The sequence below is a fragment of the Pogona vitticeps genome, chromosome 1 (genome assembly GCF_051106095.1).
Source record: "Pogona vitticeps strain Pit_001003342236 chromosome 1, PviZW2.1, whole genome shotgun sequence".
NCBI lineage: Eukaryota > Metazoa > Chordata > Lepidosauria > Squamata > Agamidae > Pogona > Pogona vitticeps.
The window spans coordinates 259,471,341-259,497,565 of NC_135783.1; the positions used below are offsets into that span (position 1 = coordinate 259,471,341).

At 40.0% G+C, this 26,225-nt stretch overlaps 1 protein-coding gene across 1 annotated transcript; it reads left to right on the plus strand.

Annotated features, from left to right (window-relative positions):
- Positions 1–25,685, plus strand: TPH1 (tryptophan hydroxylase 1). The gene is made up of 11 exons (XM_072985698.2): positions 1–206; positions 6,116–6,253; positions 10,408–10,591; positions 13,007–13,107; positions 13,981–14,048; positions 15,292–15,488; positions 16,370–16,505; positions 18,272–18,398; positions 20,249–20,344; positions 21,843–21,976; positions 23,536–25,685. Exons 1-11 carry the CDS (start codon positions 81–83, stop codon positions 23,708–23,710), a joined length of 1,482 nt encoding a protein of 493 aa, XP_072841799.2. The 5' UTR covers positions 1–80; the 3' UTR covers positions 23,711–25,685.
- Positions 25,686–26,225: the final 540 nt, after the last annotated feature.

Consider the following 26,225-nt stretch of genomic DNA (forward strand, 5'->3'; position numbering starts at 1 on the left):
CCAGGAGGCGCGCGGCAGAGCAGCCACCCGGTGAAGTTCCTCGCAGCGAAGTCTCTCCCGCCCCCAACACAGCTCCCATCATGTACTCCAGCAGGATTGAGGTTCCCAGGAGGGGGCGATCCTTCGACTCCATGAGCACCAGCTTCGATGAGAATCAGCTCAACAACGTGGTGGGGAATCTCTCGTCTCTCTCGGTCCTGAACGAGGTAGGTTTACAGAAGTTCCGTCCCTTAGATGTTTTCTTCGCCTTTCTGACCCTTTCTCGTAAACCAGGGATCTTCTGCACTGTTCTGTCTACACTGCAAAAGTGTCCACATAACAGAAAAGTTTTCTTTGTAAGATAAAAGTTTAGGGACAACTACTTAAACGTCCCTGAACAACTCCCTTCTTGAGTTTTGGTGCTGGAACTGAGATTTTTCCGTTTTCTGAGAGAGACTATACTGAAGATGAAGACGCGAAATCCTCTCTGGCTAGGAATGTGATAATGACTGTTTTAAAAAAGGTAGCTCGGGAATCATGAAGATTAGTAGATGGGAACTAATTATATAGGGCATCTTCTGCTTGCTGCAGAATTCTGTCCATTTAGAAAATGCAACTGGAAGATGACGCTAACATAAATGATCATAAGCTTTGGATAATTCTGGACACCTAACATACCCAATTATCAGCTTCCTAGAGCTGTAGGCTGCACCTAATTAGGAGCAGATGTAATTAGGAAAAGGTAGGGTTGATCCTTATCACGGATACCTCTATGGAAACCATGCCATGCAGTTTGATCTCTGTGGAGGTGGACTCTTCCAGGGAACAAGAGTAAGTTCAGTTTCCTTGGCCACAGACTCCGAAGGTATGATTGTCTAATCCCCTTGTTTTGTCCATTTGATACACACCAATCCAATGTAATCAAGAGGAGCAAAGCTTTGAATTAATGTATTATTAGGAGCAACATATATTGCAATGCATTACTTTTCAGGACAAGGGGATAATATATTCATAACCCCAGTGACTGGTAAGGATGTTACTTCTTCTGGATAACTATTAACATATGGTCATAAATTTTATCCATTACTCTATCAAGGACTAAATTCCTTCTATGAGGCATGGTGAGGGATTTTACACACCATTCTTCAGGTTTAGGCTATTCCCCCCTCCTCTTAGATGGGTCCTCACCACCACCACTAGAATTAAAAGGTAAGGAGCAGTGCAACGAGTAGCTGTGAAAATGGAGGCTAATGTTTGTGGAGGATCATTATAGTTTGCATCCACTGATTCTTCATGGTGGCTTACTGTGGCATCAGACATAATCTTCCATATTTGAACTGTGTGCTTTATGAAGGGCTCCGTTACTTGATCCACTTCCTGTGAATTCCAAAAGATTAACCAAAATGTTTGTATTGTAAGAGTGTGGAAAGAATCTTTTCCTACTCAAACTCTCAACATCAGTAATATTGTCAACCTCTATTATAAAACAAGCAGTGTTCGGATTTGTAGCCCCTAAACACAAACTTGCACACTTCTGTATAAAACTGTAATTTGAGCCCTCTGAGCTAAACGTGGTTTAAGGTTTTGTTCACATAGAAGATGAATCCACCTGTCCCTGCACACGGATGAAAAATAAATATACTGTATTCTATTAGTCAGCAGTTGGTTCTCCCAAAGGAGTAAGAAATGAAAAGGAAGAGGATATGAAGCGTAGATCAGGTTATTGACTCCCAGACCCTGGGGGATCTGCCAGAAAAAGCCTTTATCATATCTGCTACTTTCCCTATCTATTTACTTATTTATTTAAAATACCTTTACCCCACCTTTCTCATTAAATAATACCTAAGTCAGCTTAGATCATTAAAAGACAACATTTGAAAGCTAAAAACAATAAATATACAAATATTCAAAAACAATTAAACAAATATCAAGAATGGTGACTAAAATCAATACTAATATACATTTGTATCTATTATATATTGGCCCCAAACAAAAAGATGGAGAAAATGCTGTGATACCATTCAAACCATATTCAAAACAACAATTTCAAAGCTGCCTGTTTCTTTGAGAGCAATGCAAACTGTAAGTGCAGTCTTTATAGTAATCATCTGCTAGCAGCTGACATTGGCTGGAATATGCAGTGAGCTGGGGTTGCTAAGGTTTAGTGGTGCTTTGGGAACATTTGAGAGACAATGCCGGGAAGGGTAGCTTAGGAGGTAAGAAGGAGATTTACCTTTGCTGAACTTGCTGTTGATGTCAGCAGTTTGAGGATCCTCTGAGATTTTGAGCTGATTAGGGAGATGGGGGTCTATGGATTAGCAAACTAACTTGATACTTGCAATTAGTGAGCTGTCCATCAGTGGCTCTCAATGTAGTTGAAATCTACGCTGCAGGCTGGACCTAACACTAGGCAGCATAAGACAGCTCCCACATGTGGCTAATGCAGAGGTGGGGGGAGTGGACAAAGTTGTGTGCCCAGTTGGCACTCCCTAAATTAGCTTGCTGCCTTCATATACACAGAGGATTGCTCCATTGCCAGTATTTAAAGAAGATTCACCATGCAGTCTGATTGGGTTTCATAGGTGGAATGCATGGTGCCACTATCCCCAGAAGCTCTTGGATTAACCCAGTTTTCACGGTCGTTGCCATTACTTGTTCATTCTTGCTACTGATTTTAATGCCAAGTTAAACCAGTTGTGATGCATCAGTGTTGTTACAGGTTCATAAAATTAAATCCTGGCTAGTTCCTTTATTGCTGACCATAAAACTACACCTTTTGGAATCTATTCAGGCTGAACTAAACTTTTGCCAAGCAGCAGAAATTCATAATTATGTACTGTCAAGTCAATTCTTTCTGAATCTAGAGTACTCAGAAGTGTTTTACACTTCCCTTTTCATATTCTCTATCTTCTGAAAAAGTCCAACTGCAGGCTTTGAGCATTTTTGCTCAAATGAGACTTACATCTATTTTTCCTGTGATTACTCTGTAATGCAAATGTGAACTCTCTATTAGAATTAAAAGCAGACTTAGGCCACCTGAAAGGCCAACATATTTGTTCCAAGGTACAGTTTAATGGGTTCATATCACAATCCAATCTATAATCTTTGAATTAAAGTCTACTTTGGCACTTATTTGTAATCCACATCAAGTTCACTTTCCTGATGCTGGCTTTACAACAGCTGCCTTCTTTTCTCCGACTACAACCTTCTCACCTGGCACAAGCAGCACCAAGGCATCTCAGAGATTCTTTTTAGTGTTGTGTGTGAATATAGTATTAACAGTCAAGATTTTGTTCTCAATAAGCTGGGTTGCTTTTAATTAACGAACTAATTAGCTCAGAAACCTTACTCATTTAGATTACAGCTCTAGAATCCCCCAGCCAGCCATGGGCCAGAAAATTCAGAAATTGTAATCTGAAAAATTAACTTTTCTGAGGTAAGTTAGTTAGCTGTTGACTAAGTCACAGGATCTCAGGTAAAGACAACTGTTTCTATAATAGATCAGTGAAGACTTTTTTTCTGTTTACTTAAAGCTAATCACCCTGATCCTTTTGAAATCCTGAATCTGCTATAAGCATTATCATTATAATGTGAAATGTCAACACATCTGGGCATAAGTGACTATCAGGAAGGATAAAAAAGGCATGGAGGGAAGAAAGACTTAATATGCATTAGTGGAAGTGGGAAAGGAGGAGGAGGGAGAATAGCTCTACATAGAGACACATAAAGGTTTACTTTATGAGCATGGAAGGCTCTTCTGAGGTGCTCCTTGGATTCTTTGCCTTCAGGTGTTTCTAGATCTTTTTTAAAACTGTAAACTTAGAAGTATAGAACAGGGTCCTGTCAGTGATCTGTGTGTACATACATTAAATGGTGCAGGTCATTGCAGTGAATTGCTGCTAATTAACAGAGTGTCAGTCATGTTACTGGTTATATGCATGTTACCCAATCACACATGTTCCTCTTAGTGTGGCTGCTGATTCATTAGTTAGAAGCAGTTTGTCACAGTTAGTTGTGTAATTGGACTTAGACATGGGTAATGACCATAATTCTATTATACTGTATATAAAAATAAGCTGGTAGAAGGTTGCCCACTTTTACGCCAGAATGACAGGAGGTGCTTCTTTTGTTAGCCCTGCTATTGTTTGTTCTAGGCATGAGGGTTTCAGATGGACATATGGAATGCACATATTGTAGGCTGGATTATATTAATTCTCTTTTTATTGGGGTAGCTGTTTCTCTGAAAAAGTAGTTAAATGGGTTGTCCGTAAAACAATGGTACAAAAAGAGAAAAACTTTGACTCTGCACAATCAAATGCCTTATTGGCATCCAAGATTCCAAGCTACGTATGTGTATGTTTATGACAAGATAAGCTTAGAGTTCATTTTGGGGAATAGACCACCGTCTCATGTCAGGATCACTGTTCTTGGAATTTGATTTTAACCATCACATTTCTATCCCATCCTTCTTCTAAAGAAGAATGCATAAAGACACTTATGACCATCATAGAACAAAATACGGTAAATACAGATGAAATAAGGGAATTGGATAGGTAGGCATAAGGAGAAATTAAGGAAGTGGGCTAAAGTAATCATTGTCCTACAAATTAAATGTGTAACACTTCCAGCAGTCTTTCAGTTGCAATTGCTGTATTAGTTCTTGTTGTTCTTGAAAGGCAGTTTAAAGATATAGTTAATAAAAGAAATGAAATAGTGTCAGCATTCAGCATTTATAGGTTGCTGTGCTGTAAACATGATTGCCTATGGAATGTGATGCTTCAGTAAAAATCGAACAAAAATCAACATTCATTTCAGCTGTGTTTAAATGTTGGCATTATTTTCATTCTTATTCTGCAGTATTTCTTTTATTTTGTTTTAGGGCACTAGCCATGACCCAGTATAACATTAAGTGGATTTATGTCCATTGAAATAAGGGGGATTAAGTACACCTAACTCTGCAGTGAACTTTGCTGTAAAGTACTGTAATACACTTTATCACTTATTATTTGCTGATGCTGGTTAGACTCATAGGAGCATGAGCAGTTTATAAAATGGCAGTTTTATGATCCACACAGAATATGTCAATCACTTACACTTGATTGCACTTTAATTAACATAGCTCTTGCAGGTATTTTATAGCACAACGCTATGCATATATGGTCAAAAGTAAATCAGTGTATTCAACAAGACACAGGATTGCAGCTTTAATTACCATTTTAACTATGAGTACAATTCTGAGTCTGTTACCAGTGAATGCTTTCATGGAAGTAATTCCTGCTGAAATAATTGGAAGTTACACTTAAATACATGTGAATCGGGGCACATGGAACTTTCACATATGACACTGAAGAATGACAAATGTCACATATTCTATGATTATGTTGAAATAAAATGTGAAAGAAAGCATTTTATAAGTTGAACCTATAGCCATATGTTCACAGATGAGGAAAATGCAAGAACGGATTTAAGGATTTTGTGTAAATCAAGGTAAATCTTAAATCTGGCATAACAGGGATGAGTCTTCCAAAAGTGATTTATTATGACCATAGGTCCATATACATCTACTTTGGGTTGCCATAACTTCTAGTGATCTCAGTAGAACCAACTATTGTGCAAGGACAGTCAAAACTGAGCTGTAATATTTCATACTTGTATTCATTAATATAGGAGAAAGTCCCATTTCGAGATTTACTTCTGAGTAGACATGGGACTGCATCAAAAGTCCCATTATTTATTTTAGGCATATGGCTAAAGGAGAAGTGGCTCTATAAGTTTTCTCATAAGTCTTCCTTGTGGAACTGACCCTTGGATGCTCACAGAAATATCTGAGGGATGTCCAGTTCTGTCTATGGAATAATTTCAAAACATCAGCTTATCGGGTCCAGTCTTAAGGCTGTAGTTCTAGATGTACTTCATGGGAAGCATGGGTCATCAAAATATACTTTTTTAAAAAAAATTGGGATTCAGATGCATGAAATAATGACTATTACCACTGGGAAGGATCCACTGTAGAGTTCTGCTATGTAAATCTCTTTGAAATGAACAGGAGGTCTGACATTTGTTTTAAAAAAGCAAGTTCTTAACAACTTTTATTATCATTGTTTTTAACAATGATTCCCTTACTATTTATTTTCAGATCTACAAATCAAACTATACTATGAATGAGGACAATAAGGAAAACAAGGACAATTCTTCTGAAAGAAGTAGAGCTGCTGTCATTTTCTCTTTAAATAATGAAGTTGGAGGACTTGTCAAAGCTCTAAAACTCTTTCAGGTAAGCAGTTGCTGTTATACATTAGAGGCGCAGTCAAGTAGTAACTGCATTTGTAACAGCGGAATACACTATGATTCTGTCCTGTATGCTTTTCACACACTCCAGGCAATTAAGCATGGCCTACATTTATGGTATTCAATATGTGAACTGGATAAGCGGTGGAGCAGGATCTAAGAGACTTGGGATTGAATTCCTGCTCGGCCATGGAAACTCATTGGACGGGTAGTAATGTTAAAACCACTCCTTAAACATTTAACTTGAAAACTCTCTTTGGGTTGCTATAAGTTGGATGCAACTTGATGGCACATGGCACACATATAGAATTTTGTCCCGTAAAGGAAGATGTGATTAGACACCAGAATCTGATGTGAAAAAATAAACTCCAAGCACCTTCTAAGAACTTAGGGAAGAGAATCAAATAAAAACACTGCCTGAAACCCTGTTGCTTAGTGTAGTAAGTTGCAATGCACCCAAAGGTTTAGCTATCTGGCTGCATAGCCAGAGGTTCAGAGTTTGATTCTCTATTGTGCTTCTTGCAAGAGGAGCTAGGTTGTGTAGTCATGGGAAAGCTGCACAATCCTAGGGCCCCCGGAAGAACGAATAGTACACCACTTCTGTGCAGGATAAATCAGAATTGACTTGCAGGCACATAATTATTGTTATTAATGAGCCGGCGGGGTGTGCTGAGTCATCTCTTAAGTTCCATTGATTCAAATGGACCCACACTAGCTGTGATTCACTATGCTATGCAACAGGATTGTAACTATTGTTTTGCTTTCAGATCAGAACTTGGAAATATTTATTTATTTATTGAAAATATATTTACCTCACCTTTCTCCTTGAAAATGATCCAACATGGCTTATAACATTGAAAAACAATATTTAAAGTGGTAAACAATGATTATACAATGGTGGTTAATGTCATTAAAAGGCAATATTTAAAGCTAAGAACAATGAGTATAGCATCTCATATTAATAAAAGGAAATATTAAAGCTGAGAACAATAGGGATACAAATATTTTAAAAATACTACTCTGAAAAATGAAAAAAAAATGGAAAACACAAGTAGTACTAAAAATCCAGTCAAAGCGACAACACATTAATAATCCATCTAAAAAATCACACATAGGTAGTTACTGTATTTTTCTGTTTATAAGACAACCCAATGTATAAGACAACCCCGCCTTTTCTAACCGCAAATTAGAAAAAACAGGGATCAAAGGGCTCCCTTTTTGCTAAGCCCCGTGCCTTGGCAAAAGGCAAGGCAAGCGGCTGTCAAAGTGACTGCCGCTTTTCTTCGCCTTTTGAGAAGGCATGGAGCTTAGCAAAAAAGGAAGGGAACAACGCCTCCCTTTCCTTTTTGCTAAGCCCTGTGCCTTCGCAAAAGGCAGCAGTAAAGAGCTACCTTCCATATATAAAATGACCCTCATTTTTTTCTCAAATTATTTAAGGAAAAAGTGTTGTTTTGTACACGGAAAAATAAGGTAATTACTGAGGAAAGGCTTGCCTGAAGAGAAAGGTCTTTGCCTGCTTGTGGAAGGACAACAAAGATGGGGCCAGTCTGTCCTCCTTTGGGAGGGATTTCCAAAGTCTGGGAGAAGCAACAGAGAAGGCCCTCTCCGATGTCCCCATCAGACTCACCTGTGAAGGTGGCGGGACTAAGAGAGAAGCCTCTCCTGATGATCTCAACACCCAAGCTGGATCATAACAGGAGATACAGTCTTTGAGATAGCTTGGACTCAGGCTATTTCAGGCTATTTAGGGCTTTATAGGTTAAAACCAGCACCCTGAATTGTGTTTGGAAATTGATTGGCAGCCAGTGGAGATGCTGTAACGGGCATTATGTGATCCCTGCATCCAGCCCCAGTCAGCAATCTGGCTGCTGCATTTTGGACCTGCTGAAATTTCCTGACAATTTCCATCAGCAGCCCCACATAGAGCGTGTTACAGTAATCTAGCCAGGAAGTATCCAGGCCATGTCTCAAGAAATGGACATGGCTGGCACACTAGTTTCAATTGTGCACATGCACTCCTGGCCACAACCTGGGCATCCAGGCTCAGGAATGAATCCAGGAGCATCCCCCAAGCTGTGCACATGTTTTTTCCCCAATGGGAGTGTAATCCCATCCAGTTCAGGTTGCATCCCTATTCCTTGATCTTCCTTTTGACTGGCCAGAAACATCTCCATCTTGAGTAAGTTTCAATTTATTCACCCTCATCCAGTCCATTACTGATACCAAACACTGATCTACAGCTGAAGCAGCTTCCATGGATTTACGGTAGATGGCAGGGAGAAGTATTGCCGGGTGTCATCCACATATTGGTGACACCGAGCCCCCAAATTCTGGGTAATCTCTCCCACTGCCTTCATGTAAATGTTACATAACGTAGGAGACAAAACAGAGCCATGAGGGAACCCACAGGTCAGCAGCCAGGATGTCACACATGAATCTCTCAGCACCACCTTCTGAGTGCTCTCCTCCAGGAAGGACTGGAGCCACTGTAAAATGGTGCCCCCAAGTCCCACTACAATTTCCAGAATTTTTCAGCCACTAAAGCCATGCTGTCTGGGGATTTGGGGAGTTGTAGTCCAGACTTTTCCAAACTCTGGTTCGGACGCACACTGAAGACTTGCAAATCAGGGGCACTTTGCGTATTTTGTAGAAGTGCAGATTCAGGATGTGGTGATTCATTTCACTTCCTTTTGTCACCCACTTTCCTGGAGGATGGACAAAGAAGGTGAGTTGTGTATTTTCTGGGAAATGAATTCTCTGACTTGCTCATCATGTGCCCTGCATCACATCACACATGATGCAAGGCATTATAATGGTAAATATTACCTCATTTTCTTTCCCTGAATAGTAAAATGTCTCTCAATGCGACTGGTAATTTAATGCCAATAATTCCTTTCTTTGAGGCAAACCATATGCCAACCTCCGAAACTAGTGCTTCTCAGGTGAGAAAATTGCTAGGATATTACGACAAGAAAAGTCAGGCCTGGCTGCTGAGAAGAATAATTTAATTAACACCTTTAGGGGAAAGGGCTCATAAATTGCACCTGTTCCATATTGAATGAAAACTATCTTACCTTTGTCTGAAAGACCTAAATGGGATTTGGGGATGTGTTGCAGATGGCAGCTTGAGAACCTAAGGCCCTGGAATAATGGTTGTTAGCCTTTGGCTTTATTTTGGCTTTGATTCTCAGAATCTCTGAATACTGGTCCTTCTGGCTGGTGCTTTGGGAGGTGAAGTCCAAAACATCTTGGATGACCAAAGTCTGAGTACTATTGCTCTGGAGGATGGGGGAGAAGATATTATACAACGTGAGCAATAAATACATGATAGCCAAGAAAATGGTGTCTGAAGAGGCAATTCTAGAGTTTTATTTTTGTTATATGCTCCTTACATTGTATACCACTGTGCAGAATAAAAACAAAATTAACTTATTTAGAAAGATTTTCTAGGGTATCAAGCTTTATTCTTTGGCATGGGTACTATATTCATCCTATGTGTTAACATATGGGTTGCTGAAGGCTATAACCCCCATTAGACCTATTTAAATTGATGAATGCTAGGAATAGTTCAGAGGTAATGAAAAATTACAGTTTCCTGTTACACAGAAGTTCTGCACCCCCTAAATAAAAGCAAGGAAACAGTTTCCTGTCACATTGTTAGAGAGAAGATGGCAGAATCAAACTGAGGCATCAGATCGTGGCTTGTTTTCAAACCATTATTTAAATAATTCCAAGTTTCCCAGTTTGAGCATGTGCAGTTAGCAAACATAGTTAGTTTAAATGCTTCTCGTCTGGGACATTTTGGAGAAGGGAAGAGTATGCAAACTCAAGATGTATCGTGGTACATTTGCAGTGAGAAACGTTTATTTCCTATTATATTTGAACATGATCAAGGGACATACATACTATGCTGTACACTCACATTATGCAAGCTAATGATTATGCTGAATATGAATGATTTTATCACAAGATTGCTTTTACTGTGGTGGGGATGCATTCAAAATATACATTATTTCTGTGGTGATTAGTAAGGCTGAATAAATGTATGCTTACTAAATAGGCACCAGAAAAGAGCTGAACGCAGATGTTGCTTCTCAGGGGCTGTTTAAAATCTGACCCAAATGCTCTCTCATCCATCAGGAGAAACATGTGAACCTTGTGCACATAGAATCTCGAAAATCCAGAAGACGAAATTCGGAATTTGAGATCTTCGTAGACTGCGACAGCAACAGGGAACAGCTAGATGAAATCTTCCATCTGTTGAAATCCCATGTCAATGTTGTGTCTGTGAACCCAATGGACAATTCCACAGTACAGGAGGATGGTAAGGATGAAAATAAGAAGATGACTGGTTGGAAAGCCCTGTACATTAAAAAGAGGTGACCCCCCCCCTGCCCATATTTATTAGGCTGGGTTTTAAAAACCAATCTGGTTTGCTTTTCCTCCAGAAAGGCTTCTGATTTTTCTCGTGGAAAGAAAAGACAGTAAGAAGAGCTGAAGAAAGGTGTATTTCCATGATTAAATTTTTAAAACTAATTTGTATAATCTCTTTAGAATGGAGGAGTAGTGATTGGGTACCAGGAAAGTAGGCAGGGTAAACATATACTGTACTTTGGGAAATATTCATACTTTTTTTTAAAAAAAACCTCAAGCACCAAATGAAATTTAAAAAAAAAATGCATTGAGTCAATTGTGGACTATTTATGACCTCCCTGAAAATGGCAATGTCCCCATCCTGCATAGGACCCACATACCAAAAGCCAGAGCATGCCACCTGCTTCCTGGTATTAACGGCTTGCTGAAAAATGGCATGTGGCATTTAAAAAATCTCCAAATGTTATATTCTAATGATGATAATGATGACATGATATCAGGCTGAGCGTTCAGCCTGGAGGCAGGCACTGCATCACGGCCTCTCCCAATTCGAAGAGACCCTTGCCCAGCAGGCCGAGGCAAAGAGGAAGTCGCAAAAGCAGCAAAAGCAGGGAGCCAGACAGGGGACAGATTGGATTTGTCTTCAGTGTGGAAGGGACTGTCACTCTCGAATTGGCCTTCTCAGCCACACTAGACGCTGTTCCAAATTCTCCATACAGAGCACATTACCATAGTCTCTCGAGACTGAAGGATGCCTATGATGATGATATCAAGTCAATTTAGACTTACAGTGACCAGTTTCAGGGTTTTCTACATAAAGAAATGCTCAGAAGGTGGTTTATTGTTCCCTTCTTCTGGAGACACCCTGGGACTGTGCAGCTTGCCCAAGGCTACACAGGCTGGCTTTGGCGGAATGCCCACTGGCGAATCGAACTCCCAGCCTCTGACTCCGCAGCCAGATTCTTCATTTGCTGAGCTGTTTAGTCAGTTAGATGGTATATTACCTGGGCTGAAAAATACTCCAGTAACAAAATCTAATAGATTTAACTTTCATCCCAGCTTTTAAAACACACCTTGATGGGTTCTCTGCTTGTGCCACTCTCTGATCTGAATTAGCATATGTGCGGGAGGCAGTTGCTGATGAGTAGGGTGTACTGGTGGCATGTGTGGTGTAGAACAGTGGTTCTTAACCTTGGGTTACTCAGGTGTTTTTGAACTGCAACTCCCAGAAACCCCAGTCAGCACGGCTGGTGGTGTAGGCTTCTGGGAGCTGCGGTCCCAAAACACCTGAGTAGCCCAAGGTTAAGAACCACTGGTGTAGAAGCAGCAGTAAAGATAATGGTTTAATGACTGGAGGAGCCTACCTTAGGAATCATAGTTATGCTTGATGAGGTTAGGTAGTCAGATGAAAAGGAGGGCAGAGCGTAAGCCCCTTTGACAGCTGGGTATAAGAGAGAAATTCACTCCTGCAGTTTCTTGTGCAAGCTACATCTGCAGAAATCACTTCTTCTGCCCAACAATTAAAGGTGCAGGAGTCCTCCCTCTTTCATCTCTGGCCTTGCCAGATGTGTTGTCGTTCTGTTTCAACAAGGTCTGGAAAAGGATTGTGCCGAATTCGACAATTTTGATGAAATCAGATTATTCATAACTCCCAAGACTCACTGAGAGAAGAAAAACACTTCAGCTCGAGAACTCACACTTTTGCATTTACGAGCATTTTGAGGAAGTAACGCAAAAATAAGAATAGCAAAAGTGCACACAGACACGCTATACTAAGAAAAATGTGCGTGTAAGCTGCATATTTAGATAGAGCTAATCAACTTTTTTCTTGAGTCTCCCACTTATGTGGCATCTCCATATTCAGGCTCACATTTAGAACACATGTCTTAGTTTTGTTCTTATAAAGCTTTTAAAAAAATCTCTGTTAGAGATTTTTTTGTCCTTTCCAGCCATTTCAATATTTCACACTCAATAGTATTTTAAGCCCATTGGGTTTATGAGAACCATCCTGTAGGTCGATCAGTTTCTTTGGACATGTGGTATCACGGAAGAAAATAGGATTACACTGCATAAGGTTACCGTAGTGTCTTCTCTGCACAAGTACTGTGTCTGTTGGAGAAAATGCTAAACAGGAGGCTTTCTATAAATTTAATACAAGCAATAAAATCCACCATAGTGCCAAGTTATTTTTAAGAGAAGAGGAAGTGCTCTGTGTTGTGCATAAGAGAGATAGGGATATATCTCATTCTTTTGCCATAAACTTCTAGATTTCACTCGAAGCTGTCATAGCTAGCTATAAGAACCATTTCCTTTCCCAACCAGGATCATTTTATTAATAATGATGTGGGTTTTGCCTCTCCCCTAGTTATGGAAAATATTCCTTGGTTCCCTAAGAAGATCTCGGATTTGGATAAATGTGCAAACCGTGTTCTAATGTATGGATCTGACCTTGATGCGGACCATCCAGTGAGTAGAGTTGTATTTGTGTTTTTGTCCCACTGTTTTAAAGAGTTGATTCGACCATTTACTTACTTACGGAAACCTATCTTTGGACATCCAACACTTTAGATCTGTGCTCCACTTGGCAAAGCTTGCTACATATCCTGCTATACAGAATACTGAAGTTTCATAGAGTTGGTCTGGGGCTGAACTAAAAGTATATGCTCTGCAGATATGTTGGAGGAGGAAAACTTGGGAAGAAATGTGACCTCCTACTGCCACTGCACAAAAGGGCCAATATACCCTGTTTTGACAATAGCTGTTTTAGCCTTCGCTCCTACTTACCAAGACAGGCATATTACAGTGCTAAGCAGTGCTTACTTGAAACAAACCTGAAGCAACTCAAAATCAGGAGACGAAAGAGGCTGATAGTTGGGAGACAAATGCTCTTTGCTTCTGCTTCCTAACTTATAGTCACATTCATAATCAAAGAGCAAGGACCAGAAAATTCCATCCCTTACTCCATGGAGGCAGATGTTTTTAGAAGACCAAAGGATATGAGACAAGGAACAACACAGTCCCTCTACTTTGCTTCTCCATGATTCTCATTACTTCATTTTCAGTGGAGCTTATGCAGAGGGTCTGAAGTTTCTGGAGCAGACTCTACATCAGTAAAGTGTTGGTCCCTGCTTCTAAGTGAGAGTGTGTGTAATGCAGTTCAAAACAAGTTATTGTAATCATGCTGTGTGCATTCTATGCAAAAAAATACTCCTGAAAGCTCATCTCCCTCCCCCCCAGCTTATTTGACAGGCAGAATGAGCCCTCCCTTCACCCAATTTTGGTATACACGTGTTAATCCAAAAGACTCACCTGAGGTTTTTCTCTCCATTTCACTCTTAGGGTTTCAAAGACAATGTTTATCGCAAGAGACGGAAATACTTTGCAGACTTGGCTATGAATTACAAACAGTAAGTGTCAATGCTTGATTCCCTTGGCTGAAGGCAGAACAGCAGGCCTGGGTTATGGGTTTGTACAGACGAGAGGGCACTGGGGAACCCCGAGAGAATGTGGTTTCTTTTGGTGGGGATATGGGATGATAGGGATCAGACAGTGCATGAGTGGGAAGGAAAAGAAGAAACTTTTGCTTCCTCCTGTTTCATTTATTGTTTTATTTTATTTGTCTTATTTACAGGTTGCCTTTCTCCCCATAAGGAGACTCAAAGCTGCTTGCAGTATTAAAAAAAATAGAATTAAAAACACATCAAGTTATATGTTAAAAACAATTAAACTATAACAGGGATTAAAATACATTGAATAAAAACATGTAAACTTTTAAAAACTTTCTGTTCTAAAAACTGCATTCAGGGACTCAGTCGTGATTGTGAAATGACTGAAAAGGTGGATCTTCAGCTGTTGGTGGAAGAATAAAAGGGAGGGGCCAACCTGATAAAGAACAGTGACGTTCAAAATCTGCTGGAGCAGTCATTCCCAACTTTAGATCCCCATATGTTCTTAGGCTATAGCTTTCAGAAATCCTGGCCAGCAAGCTGGTGGTGAAGACTTCTGGGAGTTTTAGTCCAAGAACATCTGGGGACCCAAGGTTGTGAATTACTGTTCTGGAGAATATTGGGGGTTCCTCTGAAGGAAGCTTTCGAACGTTGTTTTTGGACTCCAATTCCCTGAATCCCATATCCATTCTGGTTGGGGGATTCTGGCAATTGTAGGCCAAAACAATAACATTTATTAGTGCAGATCAAAGCTCTTGATATATTAGGATTCATGGACTACCTCTAAAAAAATAACTCAACTGACATCAGGCTGATGTAACTGCAAACATGGTTTGCCATGGTCTCCTAGAAATCCCAACCAAGTTCCTTCCAAATTGAGAGATGCTTCTGAAATAGATAAGTGTTAATTCTCTCCCCCCCACCCCCCAGTATTTGGTAATTTAACATCAAAGCTGGCAGAGCCCAAACTCAAAGCCCATTGGCTGATTCAAATTTGCAAGCAACAGCTAGCTAAAAGTAGCAGGAAGGACCCAGAGACCTTTGGGTAGTGTGGGCAGCATATAAATAAAATAAAATAAAATAAAATAAAATAAAATAAAATAAAATAAAATAAATAAATAAATATTTTCAAAGGGGAAAACATTTTTTTTAATTGTAGCAAATGTTTATGAAATTAACTGTATATTCTGATTTCCTATTATAGTGGTGACCCAATCCCAAAAGTTGAATTCACAGAGGAGGAGATCAGGACTTGGGGCACTGTATTCCGTGAGCTCAATAAGCTCTACCCAACCCATGCCTGCAGAGAATATCTTAAAAACCTACCTTTGCTAACCAAATACTGTGGGTACCGAGAAGACAACATACCCCAGTTGGAGGATGTGTCATGCTTTCTCAGAGGTAATAGTCAAATGTCTATCCAATCAGATGTCTTTGCTTAATAGAACAGGCAACCATTGAGGTAAACCACATGATCTATGAATAAAATGCTCACATTGATGTACAATAGCATGATTAGAGCCATTAAGTAAGAAATAACTGGGAAATAACAATGTCATTTAAAAAAATCTGACATCACCAGATTTCACAGTATTACAAAATAAAAGGGTTGCCTTAAGACAGAATTGACTTCATGCCTTGTGATTATTTTATTTACAAAAAAACCAAATTGTAGTCACGTCACACAATATTATGCAGAGGACACGCTTTTCTGTAGGTCCCTCCAAAACTGTAAATATCTAATCTAGTCACCTAATTGTATGAATTAAGGCAGTTTACCAAACATTCAGAAGACATGTCTGATGAGTAATGAACAAAAGTGAGAGAAGGCCACTCCATAGGAGAGAGTGAGCAGTAGATAGACTCAACAGATACGTGACTTGTTCTAGATGAGTTCCGTCTCCGCAGCCTGGGTGTGGCACTGGAGCCAGGATTGCTTCCCAATTCTTAAGCAGTAGCTATGGGCAAGTGTTTTTTTTATTATTTTTTCATGTGTCACTTAAAATTGATGTGCCATTATTTCTAATGATATTTAAGACAACCTGTGATCTCAGCAGTGTGGGAGTAGCTCTCCATTCCACAGTGGGGAGGTTAGGTACCCCCTTGCTTGGGCCTTAGACTGTGTTTAGCTTTCATAAAGCTGCAAATATGCACTCTCAGATTAAATCTGAGTGTCACCCCTGTTATCATATGCTTTAATCTGAAGATTTATCTGAGTAATTTTAAATACATAGTATTTTATTTCTCATAAGTGCATCATGGTTCATGTTTTGGTTTTGCAGAGCGCACGGGATTCACTATCCGCCCAGTCGCTGGCTACCTGTCACCCAGAGATTTCCTGGCTGGCTTAGCATTCAGAGTATTTCACTGCACTCAATACGTTAGGCACAGCTCGGATCCCCTTTACACACCAGAACCGTAAGCAACCAATTCTGTCCCTGTTCCAACTAATATGCATTATTATCCTTTTTTGAAACAAAGTGTACATAATTTGATACCAAGGTGTCTAATGTAAGCCTTTATAATAACATTGTGAGTACGGCTATAGTAATGTCTCATTTTGAAATATGGAAGTCATATCCAGTTTATGTCAGCACTCATGAACTGGCAGTAGCAGACAGGGAAGTGAGCTGAGTTCTTTCAGGTGTGGACTTTCAGTAGACTAGCTGTTGTAAGACTAGCTGTTTTCACTTTGGTATGACAAAATAAAAAAAAAGATTAGAATTTTTCTGATCTTCTTAATACAGATATGACACACTAGCATAACTTAGGAAAAAATGCATCTCCCAGAATCCCACAGGCAGCATGAATAAATTCTGGAGACAATTTGTAAGTTACGTCTTTTCATAACTGTCAAGATGTGGTAGACTATAATTCCCCAAAATCAGTCAAACTGGTTAGGAAGTTCTGGACCATTGTAGAGCCCCAGACTAGGGAGGATTGTTCTGAAAACATGTAAACTAGTTGAGTTTAGCAGGTTCATCACCCTATAGCACTGCACCCAATACGTTAGACACAGTTCAGAACCACTATGTGAATGAAATCTATCTGAAAACATGCTCAGTTACCTACATACCAGTAAAATAAACTTGGGTCTCCTTTTGGCACAAACCCTGGATAGAAAGTAAATAAAATCAAGACCCTGGGATTTTAAAGTATACAATTCATGGATACCTGTTACAGGTCAAAGACAGAGGGATTTCTATGGCTTGTCATGTACTTTTACATATTGCTAGAACGAGGGCTGAGCTCGGCAGTGAAGGAGGCAGCAGCGTTTTCTCCTGGTTGCCTCCTTATTTTATTTTTAACCCAGTCTTTTAAACCTTTTACCTTTACATATTACTCTATGTCTCTGTGTGATACCATTTCCCCCATGAACTGGCTAGGTGAGCATGTGAAAAATGGTTCATGTTTTCTCAAACAGTTGACTTTCCATATGCCTATCGAATTTGTAAGTCAGCTCATGCAGTTGACAAAGTAGAGGGTAGCACAACAGAAGCTTATTTCCCCCCCCCCAAAAAAAAAGTATTGCTCTAAGGCAAGAGGTAGGGTAAAGGGTAAAGGTTCTCCTTGACAATTTTTGCCCAGTCATGTTCGACTCTAGGGGGCGGTGCTTATCCCCGTTTCCAAGCCATAGAGCCAGCGTTTGTCCAAAGACAATCTTCCGTGGTCACATGGCCAGTGCGACTTAGACACGGAACGCTGTTACCTTCCCACCAAGGTGGTACCTATTTATCTACTTGCATTTGCATGCTTTCGAACCGCTAGGTTGGCGGGAGGTGGGACAAGCAACGGGCGCTCACTCCGTCATGTGGATACAATCTTACGAATGCTTGGTCTTCTGACCCTGCAGCACAGGCTTCTGCAGTTTAGCCCGCAGCGCCACCACGTCCCCCACTTCTTGAAGGCAAGAAGACTGATACAAAAAAACCTCCACAATCCCTCACCATTGACCAAGCCGGGTAGGCCTTTGTGGAGCTGAAGTTCAAAATATATATGGAGAATTAAGCATTCCCTACCCTTGGTTTAAGGGACCAAAGGATTTTTGGAGGCGTTTGCCCCCCCTTCATGCTTCACAATTCTTCTCTTAATACCTCATTTTATCAGATGAGATTGCTTTTATGAAACAACTGAAAGAATCGGACTGCTTGGGTCAATGTTGGTTTGTTTTCCCTACTTTCTAGAGATACCTGTCATGAACTTTTGGGCCATGTCCCTCTTCTAGCTGAGCCCAGTTTTGCTCAGTTCTCCCAGGAAATTGGCTTGGCATCACTTGGAGCATCTGATGAAGCTGTTCAAAAGCTGGCAACAGTAAGTAGAAGATGGTGCTCAGTGCAACTTGCTCTGTGGCAATAATATGGCAGCATACTCCATTTACTATGTCCCCATTCAGCGACATCATGTATTTTGAAAAGGTACAAAAACAGAGATTAAATTTTGTATGTATATAGTAGACTTTGAGATCCTGCTGAGGATTATGTGAACCAGACAAATTAACTTATTTTAATACCATTAATTAACGGTGTCTCACTAAAACTAATGAGACCTACACACATTCTATGCTGTGTAGGGGTCACAAGATTTCTCTTATTTTTACCCACACAGAATCAAATAACACATAATGGTGCTTTCCAAATGTTAATTTGTCACAGCAAAAACAAGACTTGTGTCATACCTTTTAAGACATCCAAATGGCTGCTGTAACCCTGATTGTTCATTAATTAAAAAATTGTTACAGCTCTGGAGATTTCACGGACTCTGTCTAACAACAGCCAGAAGTACAACTTTGCAAAGGCTGCTCTTCTTTTTTCATTACAATTTTACTTCTATAGGGGGATTATTAGATACAGTATTATATTTCTGCATTGTAGAATATGGTTATCCCAGCTTTGACACTTTTGAACCTTACTTTGATAGAAATATTCAGTAACCTCCTAGGACTGTCCACTCAAACCCAAAAGACCATGAATCCTGTTGTTAGATCCTCTGTCTCTTAGAGCAGTGGTTTCTAACCTTGCGACCCCAGATGTTCTTGAACTACAATTCTCAGAAATCCTGGCCAGCACAACTAGTTCTGTAGGCTTCTGGGAATTTTAGTCCAAGAATATCTGGGAGAACCATTGTCTTAGAACAGGGGTGTCCAACCTTTCACTTTACCTGGGCCACATTAGAAGATGAAAATTTGGTTTGGGCCGCACATACATTTGGTTTGGGCTGCATGAGGGGGCAGCCCTAGCCGTTCTCCACAGCCCCGCCCCAAGCACGCTTACCGGCAGCTGCGATCTCAGACAGCAGAGGCTGGCAGCTTCAACTCCGGTGGCTTTATGGGGCCGGGAGGGGGTCCACCTATTGATGGGGATGGTGCAATGCAGTCACACACACCCCTGTCCCCTCCCCTCCCCTCCCACTCCTTCCTTCCCTCTCTCCCCCTCTACTGTTGTGACATGCCCCGGCCACATTCTGGCCACAAGTGCCGGCAATGCAACTTGAAACTTTGGAATTTCTTTAAAAATAAAAAATTTCGCTGGGCTGCATTACGAGCTGACCTGGGCCGCATGCAGCCCTTGGGCCGCAGGTTGGACAAGCCTGTCTTAGAACATCCAAATGTGTTGGAAAACAGTTTCACCTACATTGTTTCTGGATTTGTAACACATAAGGTAGATGAGAAGTGGCTAAAAGGGATGGATGGGGGACAGAGGGAAAAATCACCATTCTTGCAAATGAAGTTGTGAACTAAAAAGTAGAAGATAATTTAAAATCCTGTTGTCCTCACAAAATAACTATGAGGCAAAATGACCTCTCTGTATGGAGGAAATTTCTGTTTCCCAGTGTGATCCTTTAATATTGTCATTACTCAATGATAAGCAAAAGTGCAAGGGACTCTGGGAGACTTTCAAGAGCCTGGGAGTTTTACATTTACATTAAGTGGGTCAAAGGTAGAAGGATGTTCCTATGCACAGGGAAATCCCATGCAAAAGGGAATGTCTCTTGTTTGTTTGAAGCAAGGAAAGTGAAGCGTGTTTCATGCATTTGCTGTAAAAGCTTGAGTTTTCATGTTATTTATCATTATCAAAGGAAGCATGGAAATCTTGAATATCATCATGTTACATCTCTGCTTAAAGGTCATTGTCTTCCTGAACTCACACCCTTTTCTTTCTCAGTGCTACTTTTTCACTGTGGAGTTTGGCTTATGTAAACAAGAAGGCTGGCTGAGAGCCTATGGAGCTGGTTTGCTCTCATCTATCAGTGAACTAAAGGTATGTCCTGAAGCACTAAGTGTAACACTCTTTACTTGAGGCAGGGCTTTTTGTATGAACCTGTCTCCCATGGTTACCACATGAAACACTGGAACTGGCCAGTCTGAACCTGCTGTGCCAGTATTAAGGAAACAAAGCAGCAAATACTTAACTGGCTTCCAATGAGTTTCATGGCACTGGAGAAAAATTAATTGCTATTTGACCACAATTATGATAATTAATTCTCACTTCTGGGAAGGAAACAGAGAAGTAAACAGGTTTATTCAGAAGTCAAGTGAGTGGGTCATAATGTGGCTAAGTGCCAAATGATACATTACAGAGAGAGTACCATTAGAAGAGGGAATACCTTAACTGCTGAAGACATATGGTCATCACGGATAGCAATATGTTGTCCCTCTTACCATTTCTAAATTACTTTGTTTTGTGATTAACTAACCATTGGTAGGTTAAGAGACTTCATTTGCAAGTCTTATCTTTCAAACATGAAGATGTGCAAGAAGCACATTTCTTGAAATCTAACATGATTTCAGATCCTAATGGCACCATATCTGTAATGTGTAGTTTGGCTATCAAGTGCCTATCAATATTTAGTTACTAAGTATTTTTCAAAAATCTAGCTATGTTAGACAAGCTATTTTAGCTTGTGTAACAAAAAAAATGAAAACTAAAGAGTTGTGGAATCAGAAAGACTTTCGTACAATACACTTCCTTAGATACATGGATCATAATAAACCATGTTTTTATATATTTGGAGATTGCAGTAGATACCAATAATCTAACTGTGTCTGAGGATTAAAATACACAAAATATCAGAATAAAATAAACCTGTTAGTCTAAGGCACTGCAGATCTTTTGCTCTTAACTATTGTTAGTTATGTCATCGACAAGATAGGTATTTAACTGTCCCTCTAATAGTATGCAGGGTATCTTAACAGCCAAGAAACTGTTACTTACTACATAAAATCTGCTAATGGCACTTCCCCATATGCTTTTATCATACACTTATCCTGTTTCAGCTCTCCTATGTTTCGTCACTGCATCTTCTGTCATCGTTTTTGTTGTACCAAAACAAACAAACAAAAAACAAAAAACAACCCCCTCCCCCCCCCCCAAAAAAAAACCCTTAAGGAAGAAAAGATGGCATGATGGCATTTGTCTGGTAGTGTTAGGAATCCATTAACTGCAAACACAATAAGCACATGAAATTGCTCATGCCAATTAGGATAAAATGGTCATTAATTACAATTCCATGAGATCTAGCATGATGCTTTATATAATAAGATTCTGCTGAGTTTCTATAAGAATGGCAAATGAAGCTCTGCAAGGGTGCAACTTCTTAAGGATCGCATAAATGAGAGGGGAAAAAATATTACTTAACATCCAGGCTCCAGCTACAATTTAATTTTGCAATTTTCAACCACTTGCTACATCTCAAGATTTGTTGTCTCCAGTACATGCCCAACTTAATTCCTGCCATTTTCTTTTGCCTTATCATCAGCACGCACTCTCTGGAAATGCTAAAGTCAAGTCCTTTGATCCAAATGTCACCTGTAAGCAAGAATGCATGATTACGACATTCCAGGAGGTTTACTTTATTTCTGAAAGCTTTGAAGATGCAAAAGAAAAGATGAGGTAAGTTGTTGAGCATCACTGGGAGAGCGGAAGATGCCTCTATTTAGCTATTTCCTTTTTTAAAAAGGGAAAATATTCTCCTCATCACTGTGAAGATGGTGTGACTAAGCAGTGCCCTGCACCGGCTAGGACTGGGTCATCATTCTGAAAGTATCCAGTTCAAATGTCATCTTTTCACATGTTAACTGGCCTTCGACAAATCACTGTCTCTTGACCTTCGCATCCCTCATGTGCAACTGAGATATATAATAATACTCAACAGCCCTGCAGAGCTGTTGTAAACTATACAGAAGCACTGTGTAAACGCTGTCATTGTCTACAATAAATATATTTGCCAGTGCAGTTTTGGGATTTGCTGAAGGCAGCTTCACGTCACATGGCTCTACTATTTTATGCCGGCTGGTAAAAAATACAGCTGAAGATGTGGGAAAAACAATACCTTCCATTACATTTATGTATGGTTTTGAGGTTGGTGGTTAGGTTCTCCTTATATCGTAAGTCTACTTGTAGCTGACAGTATGGATGCCTCACTAGTTCTGGGCTACGCATCACTGGAATTCCTGGACCCTCCAGCCTGTTGTGCTATCACTGGGCAAAGAGCCTTTTGGCCATCTCGCTAGCTTTTCTGGGCAGTAAGGCACGAACACCCCCACTATACCCTCTCATGCTTTGGGTTAACCTCCCATTGTCCCCTCATTCTCTTCTTTCAGACTCACTTCTGCTTCTTAAAGCCAGGAGCCAGAGGTTCTGCTATTTCTCTTCCTTGCCCTGAGTTAACGGGTTGAGTACTCTTTGTATGCCTCTTTCTAAGGCTACCAGGGGCCTCCCCGTTTGTGATTATTCCTGGCATCAAGGACAGGGCTCTGGAATGCACAACCTGCTCGATATTGCTTGTCTCTGGCTCCCATTATCTGTAGCCAATCTAGCTAGTGGTGAGGTTTGTCAGAAGCTGTAATTCAATACATCTCAGGTTCAGTAGCCTCTGGAGAGCTACATATCCCCTACTGTTTGCTCTGCACCAAGGAGCCTGATCTCTAGAAGGCCCGGGCCTCACATGCCTCGGTCTGGACCTTGGAGCCCTGCCCTCTAATTTTTACAGCAATTTTTTTTCAACTGAGAAAGCTCTCATGTCTTTCAGTGCACAAATTAAAGGGCTCCTCAGGTGGTAGAGGCCCTTCAAACCAAGGCAAAATTGTCCCATGCCCCTAGAGGGCACATGGGGACTTTTTTTTGGGGGGGGGAAAGAGAGCTTGGATGATAGAAGTCCCATTCTGCCTATACCCCTGTTCTACAGGTTCAGTATTTTTCTCAGTGCTGTTGCAACATTACCAGTGGATCCCCACAGCCAGCATCACACTGGTTTTCGCCATAAAATGATTATTTTTCCCTTTCTCTAATGGGTTATAAAGTCCAAATCATTTTCAGAATTTCTGCATAATTCTTATGATACTGCAATGCTATATTAAGAGGAATAGTAAATGAATGAAAGCTACATTACAGTATTAAGGTTTAAACTGATATAAAAATATTTTTCTCTCCCCCCCCCCCAATCTGAACAGAGAATTTGCAAAGACTATCAAGCGTCCCTTTGGAGTGACTTATAACCCGTACACACAAAGCATTCAGATCCTGAAAGACACAAGAGGCATTGCTAATGTGGTCAATGAGCTACGGCATGAACTGGACATTGTCAGTGATGCCCTCAACAAGATGGGCAGGCAGCTGGGAATCTAATCTACCTAATGACCATCAGTCTGCATCACAGCTATGGAATCTGTCTTCAAGACAAAAACACTTTTTGTGTGTCATGCGGAATGCCATGTTTCAAAAACTAAAGGTGAATGAAGGGGAAAATTATTTTGATGAATCTACGGCCTTCTGGAAGCACTCATATCAATGATTACACGCTACTTTCTTTTCTCTGGTGCCCATTTCAGTGATTTGGAGGGGCATAATTGTTTCTAAAATATTGATAAGAATAAGATTCACTACAATGAAAGCTTGGTGATCCATTTAGTCAGTTATACCGTAACCAGTGATGGCTGTGCACATGCAAAATTGGAGTGCACATTCCATTTCTCCATTAAGACTACTGCACTGCCTCCAAATGTGAATATACTTGCATATATGGGACAAAGAATTCATAGTATAGGGACATATAGTATAGGAAGCTGTATGAGTGCTGGATGATGGGTAGCTGACGCTCAAATGGCATCCTTTTACTACCACGTAAAGTGCATGCTTATGTACTTCTTTATTAGCAAATATATTCACATTTTGGGTTTTTGCATGCATACATTCTTTACTTGGTAATTGTAAGATTAACTGAAAATTTGCTTTTGTGAACAAATCAACAAGTTTAGGTAAAACTGGAGTTATCTCCTGCAATTAGTTCAGATATTATACGTACTAGTTCATGGAGACACTTCACACATTTGGTTAGGCATCACGAGTTGTATACCCAAGAGAAATTCTTGTTGTGAACCAGCATTTAGGGACAATGTTATATGAAAGCCTCACATAAATCCTCAAAACCTGAGCTCAAAACTGTGGGCTTGAGAATCTCACACAGCTGGATGTGAATTGCAGAAACACTGCAGCCAATACTTTCACATTAAACCTATCTAAGAGTTGTTTTATACTGATGCCTATCAAATTAACTAGTACTGAGGTTCTCTAACTCCATCTCAATGACTCAATTAAGTTGTGAAAAACATTATGACATCGCCAAAGATAATAATGTGACAGTGGGCTGGCAATTATTCTTAGATCTTTGTCGAGCTCTAAGTCTGAAAGTCAGTAGCAATGTGCTGGTTGGTGCCTTATCCATGTTATGACCTTGCTTGGCAGCAGCTGAACTGGGGACGTTTCTGCTACACTCAGTTCCCCATTGTGTGTTCTGGGGAGCTGCAAGACACATAGAGAATAGCAGGTGCCAGAAACAAGATGGTGGACTGGTTGGCTAACATCAGGTTGCTTTCTGGTATAACCTTTTGCTATACAACCATATGAACAACTGGCATTTAGTTTAGTTGCATGCAGAAGATCCTAGGTTCAACTTTTTCTCCATTAACACCAGCTAGAATTCTGAGATACTTCTCATTAAGTCCTAGAATTATGTAATTTCAGTGTAGCCATTACTCTGCTAGATGGTCTCACTCATTATAAGACAGTGGCCTACGTAACATATGTAGTTGTCTGCTTTCCATATTATGGCTAGATTGTTCTTAAGATGACAGCGAAATTGTGCCTGATTTTAATCTTTTGTTTAGCCATCCCTTTGAAATTGCATCTATAATTGATTTGCTTTTCACATTTTCACAGACCTTACTTTTTTGGATACTGTAACACTTTGTCTTAAACCATAATTTTATTTAGTTCTTTAGAATTTGAAGTTTTGCAAAAAAGTGAAACCAGGGGCCTGGTTTTCTGGATTCTTTTGTCTGTGTGTGTTTGCATTCTGATTCAAATTGGAGTATTGCAATTGTCTTTGAAACATCCAGGAATCCACTTCCAATATGTGTTGTCACCATATGTAAGCATTTATATTCAATTTTTAGCATGTGTAAACTTAAGTCATATGTGTAATTCCAGAGTGATTTGCTGTGGTGCTGGAATACTGAAGAATCCAGAGTACTGTACTTAGTCAACAACTTTGAAAATGTCAACAGTATTGTCAAATACAAAATACAGAAAGCTAAATGACGAATCATGCGTGGTTTATTTTGATTCTACTGCTTTAAAGTTTTTGAAAACTCCACTTTTATATAGCACTGCTTCATCACACCTGTGATTCATGAACATTTTTGTCTCATTTTTTATATAACTCTTCCTCCAAGGTCAAAGTGGTGTTCACGGTCTCCTTGGCTCTCATTTTACCTTTGCAACAACTCTGCGTGATGGGTTACGCTGCTGGTAATTTCCCCTCTGCTAACTTCTTCAAACTTAGTGTAATAATTAAAATGGAATTCTAGCTACTTTTCAGAAATGAGCCTACCACTCATCCTCCACACCTTCATGTATTGATAGGTGTAATTTGACACCTGCATACCTACCAGTGATCTATTCAGTCACTAACTTCCAGCTTGGGAAGAGCAGACTTCACAGTCAAAACACATGCCTAAATTTTGGACCCTGCTTCTCTTCCTGTTTTTTATGCTGACATCTCTGATGAAGAATTCTGGAGGTTTTGAAAGCTTTCACATATTTCTAGAATTTTAGCTGGTCCTGATGAAAATATTTCCTGCTT